Source organism: Saimiri boliviensis, chromosome 19, assembly GCF_048565385.1.
Source record: "Saimiri boliviensis isolate mSaiBol1 chromosome 19, mSaiBol1.pri, whole genome shotgun sequence".
Classification (NCBI taxonomy): domain Eukaryota; kingdom Metazoa; phylum Chordata; class Mammalia; order Primates; family Cebidae; genus Saimiri; species Saimiri boliviensis.
Window position 1 is genome coordinate 35,252,472 of NC_133467.1, and position 15,677 is coordinate 35,268,148.

The window sequence follows — 15,677 nt, forward strand, 5'->3', positions numbered from 1 at the left end:
TTTATTATTTATTTCCCCCCCCCCACTTTCCTAATTTTATATATATACAGCTAGTGCTCGACTTAGGACCACAGTCGGGACCACGGACCCGTCGTAACACGATTTGGTCGTAAGTTGAGTAGGCTACATGTACAGTTGAAATGGTGCACGCAGAGATTGTAGTGCTGCCAGAAGCTGGTCCGCACTGTCGTATGCCCAGCTGGGCAACATTTGTGCTACCAGACGCGGAGCAGTCGTGGCTAGCGGTTGTGGTTGTAAAGTCGAATGGTCGTAAGTTGCATAGGTCGTAAGTCGATCAATACCTGTATATGTATATGTGTATGTATGTATATATATATATATATATATATATATATATATATGACAGGGTCTTGCTCTGCTGCCCGTGCTAGAGTGTAGCGGTGCAATCATGGCTTAATGTAACCTCAACCTCCTGGGCTCAAGCCATCTTCCCATCTCAGCCTCCTGAGTAGCTGGGACTATAGGGATGCAACACCAGACACCTGGCTAATTATTTAATTTTTGTAGAGATGAGGTCTCACTATGTTACCCAGGCTGATTTTGAACTCCTGAGCTCAAGTGATCTTCCCACTTTAGTCTCCCAAAGTGCTGGGATTGTAGGATGAGCCACTGTGCGCAGCTGACTTTGTACCTATAAAGAGAGAGTTTGTATGTTTATATGACGCATAAGCAAAAATGAACATGATTTGTTAGGGAGAGTAAAGAAAACTGAGTTGACTAAACCATAGTGGGTGTTTGTTGGGAATTAAAGACAAGTTTCAACAGAGGAGAGCGAGATTATTAAAAATCCTCGAATGCAATTGTGAAATGTTAATATATGAAGTGATACACAATAAGAGTCATCAGAGTGAAGTGATTGGAAGATTAGTTTCCAGTTGTTTATATGATTCAATGGAGCAGTAACAAGCTAAGGAGTTATCCAGTTGGCTAGTATTTGTTGAGTACTTAAAACACTGCTGCTGTTCCTCTTATTGCTAAATTATTGGTACCTTTTTTTTTTCTTGCTCTGTCACCCAGGCTGGAGTGCAGTGGCATGATTTTGGCTCACTGCAACTTCCACCTCCCAAGTGATTGTCATCCCACAGCCTCCTGAGCAGCTGGGATTACAGGCGCCTGTTACCACACCCCTCTGATTTTAGTATTTTTAGTAGAGACAGGGTTTTGACATATTGAACAGACTGGTCTTGAACTCTTGACCTTAAGTGATCCATCTGCCTCTGCCTCTGCCCCGCAAAGTGCTGGGATTACAGGCATGAGCCACCACACCTGGCTGGCACCTCATTATGTGCAAGTCATTGGGTGAAGTATTTTACTTACAATCCTTGTAGAAATTGTAAGGCAACTATTTCCCCCACCCCTGAGACAGGGTCTTGCTCTGCTGCCCAGGCTTGAGTGCAAGTGGCATGATCACATGTAGCCTTGACCTTCAAGGCTCAAGTGATCTTCCCATGTCAGTCTCCTGAGTAGCTGGGACTACAGCTGTGTGCTGCCACACCCTGCTAATCTTTGTATTTTTTTTGTGGAAACAGGATTTTTCCATGTTGCCCAGTGGTCTCAAACTCTTGGGCTCAAAGAGTCCACCTGTGTGAAAGAGTCCACTTTCTCAGCCCCTGAAAGTACTGGGATTATAGGTGTGAGCCACCGTACCTGGCCAAGTTGGAATGAAAAGTCTCAGGGCACATAGTTCAAAATATTCTGCTTCATAAAAGGAACTTTCTAAGGGATAAGATGTCCTTTTTCCAGATGCTAGTCCTAGATCTTGAGTTAGACATATGCTTGACATGAAGACTGGTCTGTCAGTCTTCAAGAATACTGACTTGCCGGGCGTGGTGGCTCAAGCCTGTAATCCCAGCACTTTGGGAGGCAGAGGCAGTTGGATCACGAGGTCGAGAGATTGAGACCATCCTAATCAACATGGTGAAACCCCGTCTCTACTAAAAATACAAAAAATTAGCTGGGCATGGTGGTACGTGCCTGTAATCCCAGCTACTCAGGAGGCTGAGGCAGGAGAATTGCCTGAACCCAGGAGGCGGAGGTTGCGGTGAGCCGAGATCGTGCCATTGCACTCCAGCCTGGGTAACAAGAGTGATACTCCATCTCAAAAAAAAAAAAAAATAAAAGAATACTGACTTGTTTTATTTTGGTTTTATTAATATGTTCACTAGTCTCTGGCAGGGCACAGTGGCTCACACCTGTAATCCAAGCACTTTGGGAGGCCAGGGCGGGTGGATTACCTGAGATCAGTAGTTGAGACCAGCCTGGCCAACATGGCAAAACCCTGTCTCTACTTAAAAAAACAAAAATTAGCTGAGTGTTGTGGCATGCGCCTGTAATCCCAGCTACTCTGGAGGCTGAAGGAGGAGAATGTCTTGAACCCAGGAGATGGAGGTTGCAGTGAGTCAACATGGTGCCACTGCACTCCAGCCTGGGAGACAAAGCGTGACTCCATTTCAAAACAAACAAACAAAAATTTCACTAGTCTCCCTTATGGTTATATGGTAGTCTGGTTTCCTGAGGCTCTTTTTTTTTTTTTGAGACGGAGTTTCTCTCTTGTTACCCAGGCTGGAGTGCAGTGGCGCGATCTCGGCTCACCGCAACCTCCGCCTCCTGGGTTCAAGCAATTCTCCTGCCTCACCCTCCTGAGTAGCTGGGATTACAGGCATGCACCACCATGCCCAGCTATTTTTTTGTATTTTTAGTAGAGATGGGGTTTTACCATGTTGACCAGGATGGTCTCGATCTCTTGACCTCGTGATCCACCCACCTCGCCTCCCAAAGTGCTGGGATTACAGGCTTGAGCCACCGCGCCCAGCCAGAGATGGAGTTTTTTGCTCTTGTTGCCTAGGCTGGAGTGCAATGGCGCGATCTCGGCTCACCGCAACCTCCGCCTCCTGGGTTCAGGCAATTCTCCTGCCTCAGCCTCCTGAGTAGCTGGGATTACAGGCATGCACCACCATGCCCAGCTATTTTTTTGTATTTTTAGTAGAGACGGGGTTTCACTATGTTGACCAGGATGATCTCAATCTCTTGACCTCGTGATCCAACCACCTTGGCCTCCCAAAGTGCTGGGATTACAGGCGTGAGCCACCGTGCCCGGCCCTGAGACTCTTTATATTCAAAATGGAGGTGCCTTGTGGAGATTCTCAGATGTATCACCTATTGTAAGATAATAAATTGCCGCACTAGTTTTATTTTTCATTTTATTATTATTATTATTTTTCTTTTAGAGATCAGGTCTCGCTATGTTGCCCAGGCTGGAGTGCCGTGGCTATTCACAAATGAGATCCCACTACTGATCAGCATGGGAGTTTTGACCTGCTCCATTTCTGATCTGGGCCGGTTCATTTCTTCTTAGGCAACTTGGTGGTCCCCCGCTCCCAGGAGGTCACAATATTGATGTGGAACTTAGTGCAGACACCCGATTGGCATAGCGCACTACAGCCCAGAACTCCTGGGCTCAAGCGATCCTCCTACCTCAGCCTCCCAAGTAGCTGAGACTACAGGCACGTGCCACTGCGCCTGGTCGCACACTAGTTTTAAAACATTTTTTGTGTATTTGGAGAATTGACATGCTAACTATATGCCATTAGGAAAACTTGTAAAAATAAATTTTTGACTTTTAAAGTTCTTATAATAAAAGTGATTAATCATTTGTATAATTATTAATGTTTGCCCTTCTCATTAGAGTATAAACCTTTTAAAATTTAGGAACTGGGTTCATTTTGTGGAATACTGTATTTTCACGGTGTAGCACAATGACTGGCACATGATAGGTGTTTGGAAATGTTTTTTGAATGGACAGGTGAATTAATTCAGAGTTGAATTGTATGCTGGCAACAGAGATAATTCCTGAATAAGTTTCTGAATAAGAGAGTCCTAACCTCAAAAAGCCTGATAATCTCCTCTAAAAGGTTGGAACACTGAAACCAGACTAAGAGATAATTTAAAAACAATTTTTTTATAGGTACATAGCTTGTATACATATTTATGGGGGAATGAGATATATTGATGCAGGCATGCAATGTATAATAATTACATCATAGTCAATGGAGTATCAAAAAAACATGATTTTTTACCTTCAGTAAAACTGTAGGAAGTAAAAGTGTACTTCAGCAGAAGTGTAGAGAATATATTCTTTTAAAACTGAGGAGTTTGAAAATACATGAAGTTATTTTTATTTTAGGCAATGTTTGTTTGACCGTAAGTTGCAGAAGCTTCTTGGTGGTTCTTGGTGATTTGCACCATACGGCTATAGCTTGTCTACGTAATCTGTAGAATGATAAACTTACTCTGAATTAAAAAATTTTTTTATATAAGTAAATGGATTTAAATCTATTTTGAATTAACATTTGAACTGATTTTTTTTTTTTTTTTTTTTTGGGTAGTTGACCTCCTTTTTGTCTTCGCCTATACCTCAATTATTCATGTTGATCAATAATTTCCTCTTTTCTGATAAATTTTTGTTATGGTCTGTTCTGCAGAGAAAGATGCTGGTTTCAAGTTTTGGAGATCCCAGTTTTTTATGGAACACAGTTCTGTAAAATTTTCATAAGATTCCTTGGCAATAACATACGCTTGTGATGGACCCTAGAAATACTGCTATGTTAGGATTGGGTTCTGATTCCGAAGGTTTTTCAAGAAGGAGTCCTTCTGCCATCAGTACTGGCACACTGGTCAGTAAGAGAGAAGTAGAGCTAGAAAAAAACACAAAGGAAGAAGAGGACCTTCGTAAACGGAATCGAGAAAGAAACATCGAAGCTGGCAAAGATGATGGTTTGACTGATGCACAGCAACAGTTTTCAGTAAAAGAAACAAACTTTTCAGAGGGAAATTTGAAATTGAAAATTGGCCTCCAGGCCAAGAGAACTAAAAAACCTCCAAAGAACCTGGAGAACTATGTATGTCGACCTGCCATAAAAACAACTATCAAGCATCCAAGGAAAGCACTTAAAAGTGGAAAGATGACGGATGAAAAGAATGAACACTGTCCTTCAAAACGAGTAAGTAGAAATCCTAACAATATGTGGTTATTGACAATATTTTCATTTCCATGTTAATTTTTATCTATCCTACATACATATCCCAGTAGTTTGATTTTAATTTTTCTGTGTTATTTCCAGATACTTTGTTTTGTCAGTCTTTTTTTTTTTTTTTTTGAGACGGAGTTTCGCTCTTGTTGCCCAGACTGGAGTGCAATGGCGCGATCTCGACTCACCGCAACCTCCGCCTCCTGGGTTCAAGCAATTCTCCTGCCTCAGCCTCCTGAGTAGCTGGGATTACAGGCACGCGTCACCATGCCCAGCTAATTTTTTGTATTTTTAGTAGAGACGGGGTTTCACCATGTTGACCAGGATGGTCTCGATCTCTTGACCTCGTGATCCACCTGCCTCAGCCTCCCAAAGTGCTGGCGTTACAGGCGTGAGCTACCATGCCTGGCTTGTCAGTTTTAAAATAAGCCTGAGGCTTGTCAAAGATGTAAGTTAATAGCATAACCATGTATGTATTAGTACTTGTAAAATTAAGAAAATTTTCGTTTTTTTTGAGATGGAGTTTTGCTCTTGTTATCCAGGCTGGAGTGCAGTGGTATGATCTCAGCTCACGGCAACCTCTTAACTCCTGAGTTCAAGCAATTATTCTGCCTCAGTCTCCCAAGTAGCTGGGATTACAGGCGCTCACAACCACACCTGGCTAATTTTGTATTTTTAGTAGAAACAGGTTTCACCATGTTGGCTATACTGGTCTCGAACTCCTGACCTCGGGTGATCTGCATGCCTCTGCCTCCCAAAGTGCTGGGATTATAGGCGTGAATCACTGTACCCAGCTGAAAAATGTTTTAAATGGGGATATACTGACCATTGTTGCTTCTAATACGGCATAGTGGAAAGAATATTGGATTTGTAATAGTTGGAAAACGTAGATTTGAACCTTACCTTCCTATTTACTAACAGACTATGGACAAATTAGCAGAGAAGGAACTGAGGATCAAAAGATGTTAAAACTACCTACCTTCCAGGATGGTTGAAAGGATAAGATTTACTAACACATGTCGAAAGCTTTTGTTAAATGAATTATTCTGCAAAGTATTAATTCCTATTATTATTCTTCCTAAGCTAGACAATATATTAAAAATATATTAATATATTGTCCCAGCTGGTGCAGTGGCTTACTTCTGTAATCCCAGCACTTTGGGAGGCCAAGGCTGGCAGATCACTTGAGATCAGGAGTTCAAGACCAGCCTGGCCAACGTGGCAAAACCCCGTCTCTACTGAAAATACAAAAATTAGCCAGGTATAGTGGTGTGTACCTGTAATCCAGCTACTTGGGAGGCTGAGGCAGGAGAATCACTTGAACCCAGGAGGTGGAGGTTGCAGTGTGCCAAGATCACACCACTGCACTCCAACCTGGGCAATGGAACAAGACTCCGTCTCAAAAAACAGACAAACAAAACAAACAAACAAAAACAGTCCCCCCACCTTCCCTGCCAGCTATCCAGATTAATGGCTACTTTTTCTTAACTCTGTTTACCACTGTCTAGTAAAGATATTAATTTTCTGTTGGATCATGTGTTGACTACAAGTTTAGTCACTTTATACAATATTTAATTTTATACTGTTGGCACCATGTGTGCCCACATACTGATTTAAATAGTATGCATACAAAACCAAAGTAATGGCAGAAAGAGTTGGCTTAACATTTTGACTAAAATTTTGGAATATCCCTAACTGTATGAAGTGACTTGATTTTTACTGTTAATGCTTTATCATCACATTCATTCGGTTTTTATGTTTCCAGTTTTCAGAAAAACATAGTGTTGCAGGCTCTTCATTGTTTTTCAGATTGCTAGTTCTTGAAAAAATTTAACTGGATAAATTGGTTAACTTATCTTAAGCTTTCCCTCATCTTGGAAATGAAGATAATAACTATTCCATTTGATCTCAGGAATTTTCCTAAGATTAAAAAAGATATTTATCTAGACCTTTTTACTTGAAATGTTGTTAGAGCTTATTTTGCACAAGTAACTTGTAAAGATCTCCAGGATGATTGTCTTTAGTAATCTTTCTATAGTGTTACATTATTTTATTTATTTATTTTTTGGAGATTGAGTCTCATTCTATCACCCAGGCTGGAATGCAGTGGCACCATCTTAGCTCACTTCAACCTCTACCTCCTGGGTTTAAACGATTCTCCTGCCTCAGCCTCCCAAGTAGTTAGGACTACAGGCATGCGCCACTATGCCTGGCTGATTTTTGTATTTTTAGTAGAGATGAGGTTTCATCAGGTTGGTTAGGCAGGTCTCGAACTCCTGGCCTCAAGCGATACACTCACCTTGGCTTCCCAAAGAGCTGGGATTGCAGATGTGAGCCACTTCGCCTAGCCTCTATAGTGTTATTTTAAATAGTCAGTGATGAGGTTTTGTACTCAAAAATTTCACCTTCAGTACTTTACACTCAATATATAAGTAGGTTATATACCATATCCTGTTTATGGTACAGTGAAGTCTGTGGTTTCTGAGGGAAGATATATTTTTAATTTCAAAACTGCTAGTGGATGGTTGGATGTTTACATTTTCAACAATTTGTAGATAGGAGTTTTGAATATGTTACTGTCCTCTGAATTAGTTCTTCAAAAATAATGAAAAGAGTATGGGCAATGGAGTCAGAGCCAGTTTCAAATCCTGGCTTAATAGCTTTGTACTTTCAAATAAGTTTGTCTTACTGGGCCTTGGTTTTCTTATTAATAAAGTAGGACTGTATTAATACTGATCTTAAGTGGTTATTTTGAGAATTAATTTTAAATATAGTTGTCTTGGAAGTGTTAGGTCCTCGTGTATGTTCTCTCTTCTCTATTACAGTCTAAGGTAGGGCTTTACCACCTGGGAACTCTAGAAGGACGTGGGGGAGTGTGGTTGCCCTTAGAATATGATACTACGTGTAGAACTTTGTGTTTGTTGGGATACAGTTTTATATAGCTTTCATTTTATATGGCTATTTTTATAGCTGTTTTCGGAAGGGTTCATGGTACCAAAAAGATTAAACGTCATTGGCCGAAGAGGAAAATATAGACTATTATGAGTTAGGTTGGTAGTCAAAGAAAGCTTGGGGTTTGTATTTTAAAGCAAGGCTTTGCCAAAGAAATTTGGCAAAATTGGCAAAACCAAAATTTCTCCCACCTCAGTTCTTTAAAAGCAGTTGGTCTTTTTGTCTGTGTTGTTTAGAGCAAAGTTACGCCTTAAATTTCTTGTAAAAACATATAGATCACATACTTTACCTTTTAATAGAATTTTTCATTTAACAGTAAAGGTCAAATTATAAGGCCCTCGGAAAAAATATATAAATTATTTGCTGTCAGTGGTAGCACCTGAATGATTATGTTAACTATTCAAGTTTTTTTTTTTTTTTTTTTTTTTGAGACAGAGTTTCGCTCTTGTTACCCAGGCTAGAGTGCAATGGCGTGATCTTGGCTCACCGCAACCTCCGCCTCCTGGGTTCAGGCAATTCTCCTGCCTCAGCCTCCCGAGTAGCTGGGATTACAGGCACGCGCCACCATGCCCAGCTAATTTTTTGTATTTTTAGTAGAGACGGGGTTTCACCAGGATCACTAGGATGGTCTCGATCTCTTGACCTCGTGATCCACCCGCCTCGGCCTCCCAAAGTGCTGGGATTACAGGCGTGAGCCACCGCGCCCGGCCAACTATTCAAGTTTTTAAAGGCAAAACTCAAGTTATTTCATAAATGCAGTTTTCACTTTCTTGAATTATGTGACATATTCTTAAATTTATAGTAGTCATAGACTCTATTATTTAGAGTAATTTAGACATGTCATTTATATATATATATATTTTTTTGAGACGGAGTTTCGCTCTTGTTACCCAGGCTGGAGTGCAATGGTGCGATCTCGGCTCACCGCAACCTCCGCCTCCTGGGTTCAGGCAATTCTCCTGCCTCAGCCTCCTCAGTAGCTGGGATTATAGGCACGCGCCACCATGCCCAGCTAATTTTTTGTATTTTTAGTAGAGACGGGGTTTCACCATGTTGACCAGGATGGTCTCGATCTCTTGACCTCATGATCGACCTGCCTCGGCCTCCCAAAGTGCTGGGATTACAGGCTTGAGCCACCGCGCCTGGTCCAAGAATGTATTCTGAAAGGGTGCAGTGGCTCACACCTGTAATCCCAGCACTTTGGGAGGCTGAGGTGGGCGGATCACCTGAGGTCGGGAGTTCGAGACTAGCCTAACCAACATGGAGAAACCCCATCCCTACTAAAAATATAAAAATTAGTCAGATATGGTGTCACATGCCTGTAATCGCAGCTGAATTACTCAGGAGGCTGAGGCAGGAGAAGCACTTGAACCTGGGGGCAGAGGTTGCAGTGAGCTGAGATCGCGTCATTGCACTCCAGCCCAGACAAGAGTGAAACTCCATCTAAAAAAAATAAAAATAAAATAAAAGAACATATTCCAATATTAAGTGGTAAATTTCAACAATGCAAAAACTGTAGTTCTACACCAGTATTACCTGTTATATTTATAATTTTAACAATTACATATATAGTTTCCTTTAATAAATATGTGTGTATGTATATGTATGTGTATGAATATATATAAACTGCGGTAGAATACGTATAACCTGAACTTTTCCATTTTAATCATTTGTAGGTGTATAATTTTGTGCCAGTAGGTAGCTGCACATTGATATGCAACCATCCCCATCCTTCAGCTCCAGATCTTTTTGATATTTTCCTGCTGAGATTTAATATTCACTTTTCATTTTCTCCTCCTGCAGTCCCTGGCAAAACCACTATTCTACTTTCTGTCTCTCAATTTTACTACTATAATTACCTCATATAAGTAGAGTCATACAATATTCATCCTGAGATAACTGGCTTATTTCCCTTAGCATTATGTACTCAAAGTTTGTCCATTTTAGAGCATGTCAGAGTTGCTTTAATTTTTAAGACTGAGTAATATTCCAGTGTATGTATATACCAGATTTTGTTTATCCATTCTGTGGATATGTCAGATTCAGAAGCTGTTTGCGAATTTTTAGATTAATATGATTGTCAACTACTAATTTCTAGATTTGTTCAGCTGTTACTTTTCTGGGTAGTATTTTGCTAGATAAGTTAATCTAGTCCATCTATGGATGGACAATGGTGTTGCTTCCAGCTTTTAACAACTGTGACTAATGCTGAACATGGGTATACAAAAATCTGAGTCCCTGCTTTTACTTTTGGGTATATTTGTGGTGGTTTTTTTTTTTTTTTTTTAAGACATGGTCTCACTCCTGTTGCCCTGGCTGCAGTGCAGTGATGCAATCATAGATTATTGCAGCCTTGACCTCCTGGGCTCTGGTGATTCTCCCACCTCAGCCTCCTGAGCAGCTTGGACTACAGGCACACACTACCACTCCTGGCTCATTTTAAAATTTTTAATAGAGACGGGGTTTTTTTTTTTTTTTTTTTTTTTTTGAGACGGAGTTTCGCTCTTGTTACCCAGGCTGGAGTGCAATGGCGTGATCTCGGCTCACCGCAACCTCCGCCTCCTGGGTTCAGGCAATTCTCCTGCCTCAGCCTCCTGAGTAGCTGGGATTACAGGCACGCACCACCATGCCCAGCTAATTTTTTGTATTTTTAGTAGAGACGGGGTTTCACCATGTTGACCAGGATGGTCTCGATCTCTTGACCTCATGATCCACCCGCCTCGGCCTCCCAAAGTGCTGGGATTACAGGCTTGAGCCACCGCGCCTGGCTCGAGACGGGGTTTTCACCATATTGCCCAGGCTGATCTTGAACTCCTAGACTCAAGCAGTCTGTCCGCCTCAGCCTCCCAAAGTGCTGGGATTAGATGTGAGCCACAGTGCGTGGCTGGGACATTGTAATTCTGTGTTAATTTTTTGAAAGAATTACCATACTGTTTTCTACAGGGGCTGTCCAATTTTACATTCCCACCAGGAACTCAGAAGTGTTCTGATTCTTCCACATCCTAAGTAACAGTTATTCTGTGTTTAAAAAAAAATTATAGCCATCTTAATGTGTGAGAATTACCTATTATATTTATAATCCATAATTATATATATGTAGTTTGTTTGAGAAAGGGTCTTGCTGTTGCCTAGGTTGGAGTGCAGTGACATGATTGGCCTCACTGTAGCCTTCATCTTGACCTCCTGAGCTCAAGCAATCCTACCACTTCAGCCTCCCAAGAAGCTGAGGCTATAGGTGTATGCCACCACACTTGGCTAATACTTTCATTTTTTGTGGAAATGGGCTCCTTATGTTGCCTGGGCTTGTCTTGAAATCCTGGGCTCGGGTGATCCTCCCATCTCAGCCTCCATAAGTGCTGGGATTGCAGGTGTGAGCTACCATGCCAGTGAGCCACTGTGCCTGGCTTGATAGGTTCTGTTTTTTTAAAACATAAGACTAATCCCAGCACTTTGGGAGGCGGAGGTGGATGGAACATGGTAAAACCCCATCTCTACTAAAAATACAAAAATTAGCTAGGCGTGGTGGTGTGCACCTGTAGTCCCAGCTACTCAGGAGGCTGAGGCAGGAGAATTGCCTGGACCCAGGAGGCGGAGGTTGCGGTGAGCCGAGATTGCGCCATTGCACTCCAGCCTGGGCAATAAGAATGAAACCATCTTTAAAAAGCCACAAAAAAACCAAAAAACTGGGTGTGTAAATACTAAAATTAGCTGAACATGGTGGTGTAACGCCTATATCCCAAGCTACTCAGGAGGCTGAAGTAAGAGAAGCTCTTGAACCTGGGAGGTAGAGGTTGCAGTGAGCTGAGATCACACCACTACACTCCAGACTGAGTGACAGAGGGGGACTCTGTCTGGAAAAAAAAAAAGAAATGAAGTCTAAGATCTTTTGTCTTTCAACTTTATCTTCAGTGCTCTAAAAGAAACACTCCTGAAGGGGAACTCCTATTGAGATTGTGATAAAGGGTAATCTTTTTTCCTTTAGTAACCATGGGGGAAATTAGAGAATAAGAATCAATCTTGATTTGTTCATGAAAGAATCTTGATTTGTGTCCTACTCTTAATTTTAATATCTTGTTAAGGAATAATTGACAGTGGATTGAAGTTTGGAAAGTCTCCAGAGAGGCAATAAAAAATCTCAGAATCTCCTGAGAGAATCTAGAAAGACATTGTAAGTATATCACACTGCAACAATCCCCATGAGAATTTTGTAGTTTCAGTGTAGAGAAGATCGCTAATAAATTAGACACAAAAAGAGAATGCCCAAGCACTGTGGGAGGCCAAGGTGGGCAGATCATGACGTCAGGAGTTCCAGACCAGCCTGACCAACATGACGGAACCCTGTCTGAACTAAAAATACAAAAATTTTCCAGTCGTGGTGGCACCTGTCTGTAGTCCCAGCTACTCTGGAGGCTGAGGCAGGAGAATCGCTTGAACCCATGAGTTGGAAGTTGAGGTGAGTGAGATTGTGTCACTGCACTCCAGCCTGGGCACCCAGGACAGAGCAAGACTTCATCTCAAAAAGAAAAAAAAAAAAAAAGAGAGAATTCCACATTTAGAGTTATTCTTCTAATGTTTCTTTGCATAAACCTTGGTTCCTGTGAGTTCTTAATTGTGGTGATATTTTGCAAACAACGGGAAACCTGAAGACATTTTCAGTATAAAGTCTTTATTTTCTTTAAGAGAAGATTACTCTGCTTGATAATTCATACATCATATATCATGCATGGTTAATACATAGTATGTTACCCCATTTCATACTTTTATTACTTGGAAATTTTTAATATATTTAAAAATATCAGAGTCTTACATTTGAGGTTCAGAAGTTGAGAATTTTTAGGTTAATACGGTTTTCAACTGTCAATTTCTAGATTTGTTCAGATGTCATTTTTCTGAGTAACATTTTGCTGTATAAAACTTAATTATCTAATCAGTTTACTTTCAGTGAAAATTTTTGTTGTGTATATGTTCATTGTGGCTTCCAGCAGCCTATTTTAGTTAAAAAAATAAGACTTAGTTTTAGCTGGGCAGGCTGCTGCATTCCAGCCTGGGTGACGGAGTGAGATCCTGTCTCAAAAAAACAAAAGGACTTTATTTTAGAGTCTCCTGTGGATTGTCACAAAAATGGAATTATTATATAGTAGTTACAATGAAAATATTGTTTGAAACATCTTTCTGCCAGTATTTTAGTGTCTTGAGAGGTTTTCAGTTATTCTCTCCTATCACACTTGCTATCTGAATTGAGGAACTGATAGATTAGGATAATAAGGGTTACTTTGAATGTGAAAAATTAACGAATATTTTGTTTATTTTAATAATTGAAAAAAATCATTTTTGTTCAAATGGGGTTCTTCCTATTTTGCCAAGCTGGTCTTGAGCTTCTAACCTCAAGTGATCCTAGTTCCTTGGCCTCCCAAAGTGCTGGAATTACAAGTGTGAGCCACTGTGTTGGCCACAACTGATTTTGGTGTGTAGCTTTTGTATCCTGCAACTTTGCTGAATTCATTTATTAGCTTGAGCAATTTGTTGATGCTTTAGGGTTTTCTACATATAAAATTGTGTCATCTGCCAACAGAGATAATTCAGTATTTTAATGTATGCCTCAGGTATTTCTTAGATTCTAGCAGATTTGGGAAACACTGCTTTTACTCACTGTGAAATGAGAGTGAATTATTTTCTGTTCAGTGAGTTAGCTACTGAAAATAATGTTTTTTTTTTGTTTGTTTTTTTTTTTTTGAGACGGAGTCTTGCCCTGTTGCCCAGGCTGGAGTGCAGTGGTGCGATCTCAGCTCATTGCAACCTGCGTCTCCTGGGTTCAAGCAGTTCTCCTGCCTCAGCTTCCTGAGTAGCTGGGATTACAGGTGTGTGCCACCACACCTGGCTGATTTTTGTATTTTTAGTAGAGATGGGGTTTCACCATGTTGGTTAGGCTGGTTTTGAACTCCTGACCTCGTGATCCACCTGCCTCAGCCTCCCACAGTGCTGGGATTACAGGCATGAGCCACCACACCTGGCCTATAATTTTTCTTTTTCCAGTTTGTTTTTTATCTTTAGACTTGGCTTCTGTTATTTTGCTATGCAGAAATATTTATCTCTCTACCTGATGTAATTTATAAGTCTTTTTTTTCCTGTTTTTTTTTTTAAAGATGGGGTTTTACCATGATGGCCAGGCTGGTCATGAACTCCTGACCTCAGGTGATCCACCCACCTCGGCCTCCTAAAGTGCTAGGATTACAGGCGTGAGCCACCACCCCTGGCCAGTAATTTAGAACTCTTTTTAAGGCTTTTGGTTTTTGACATATCATTTAGAAACACCCTCTTCCTTCCAAGTTTATAAAACATTTTCTTATGTTGTTTTGCAGATTTTTTTTTTTTTTTTTTTTTTCTGAGACAGAGTTTCACGCTTGTTACCCAGGCTGGAGTGCAATGGCGTGATCTCGGCTCACCGCAACCTCCGCCTCCTGGGTTCAGGCAATTCTCCTGCCTCAGCCTCCTCAGTAGCTGGGATTACAGGAACACGCCACCACATGCCCAGCTAATTTTTTTGTATTTTTAGTAGAGACGGGGTTTCACCATGTTGACCAGGATGGTCTCGATCTCTTGACCTCGTGATCCACCCGCCTCGGCCTCCCAAAGTGCTGGGATTACAGGCTTGAGCCACCGCGCCCGGCCTTGTTTTGCAGATCTTTTTAGCATCTAATTTTTAATGTAAATTCTTGATCTATTTGGAGTTTTATGGTTTATGAGTTATAGTTTCAAATATGTCTCTTTTCAAATGGAACATGGTTGTCCCAACACTATTATTATTATCATTATTATTATTATTATTTTTTGAGACGGAGTCTTGCTCTGTCATCCAGAGTGGAGTGCAGTGGCACAGTCTCAGCTCATTGAAACCTTTGTCTCCTGATTTAAAGCAATTCTCTTGCCTAAGCCTCCTGAGTAGCTGGGATTATAGATGTGTGCCATCACGCCCAGCTAATTTTTGTATTTTTAGTCGACATGGGCTTTCCTTATGTTGGCCAGGCTGGTCTCGAACTCTTGACCTCAGGTGATCACCTGCTTTGGCCTCCCAAAGTGCTTGGATTACAGGCATGAACCACTGCACCCAGCCCCAGCACTATTATTAAGTCCATCTTTACCTCTCTGATTTGAGAGGCTGCTTTATCATATACTGAATTTCTTTATGTACTTGGTTCTAGTCTGATTTTCCATTTAATATCAATGATGTTTCTGTTTAAATTTTTTGTTTGTTTATTTTTAAGAGTCTGAGTCTTGCCTTTTTTCACCAGACTGGAGTGCAGTGATGTGATCATAGCTCCCTGTAATTTGAACTCCTGGGGATCAAGCAGTCCTCTGCCCCAGCCTGGCAAATCACTACGATTACAGTTGTGAGCCACGGCACCTGGCCACCATGTTACAGTTTTAAATATTTTGTTTTATAGGTATGACTAATCCATTTTCCTAACTTGTATTTTAGTGTGCTCTCTGTACTTTTACCTATTAGTTTAGAAACTTAATGTAATTTCAATGAAAATATTTTTTTCTTTTCTTGAATTTGACTGATGATAAACTTTGTATATTGTTTATCTTTATCTGTGGTTGAATTTGGAGCCAAATTTGATGATGACTACTTTGAAAGGCTTTGACTTTAGTTTTCCAGAAGTTAGGATATGTTAC

The 15,677-nt window shown here is 40.8% G+C and overlaps 1 protein-coding gene across 3 annotated transcripts in view; it reads left to right on the top strand.

Annotated features, from left to right (window-relative positions):
* The window catches only part of ASH1L (ASH1 like histone lysine methyltransferase), a 211,600-nt gene that overhangs the window by 43,519 nt on the left and 152,404 nt on the right, over positions 1-15,677 (top strand). For all 3 annotated transcript variants that reach the window (XM_074389797.1, XM_074389796.1, XM_010348410.3), the window contains exon 2: positions 4,503-5,021. In XM_074389797.1, the coding sequence (XP_074245898.1) occupies positions 4,602-5,021 (420 nt within the window). In that variant the 5' untranslated portion in view covers positions 4,503-4,601. The remainder of the gene's footprint in view (positions 1-4,502; positions 5,022-15,677) is intronic.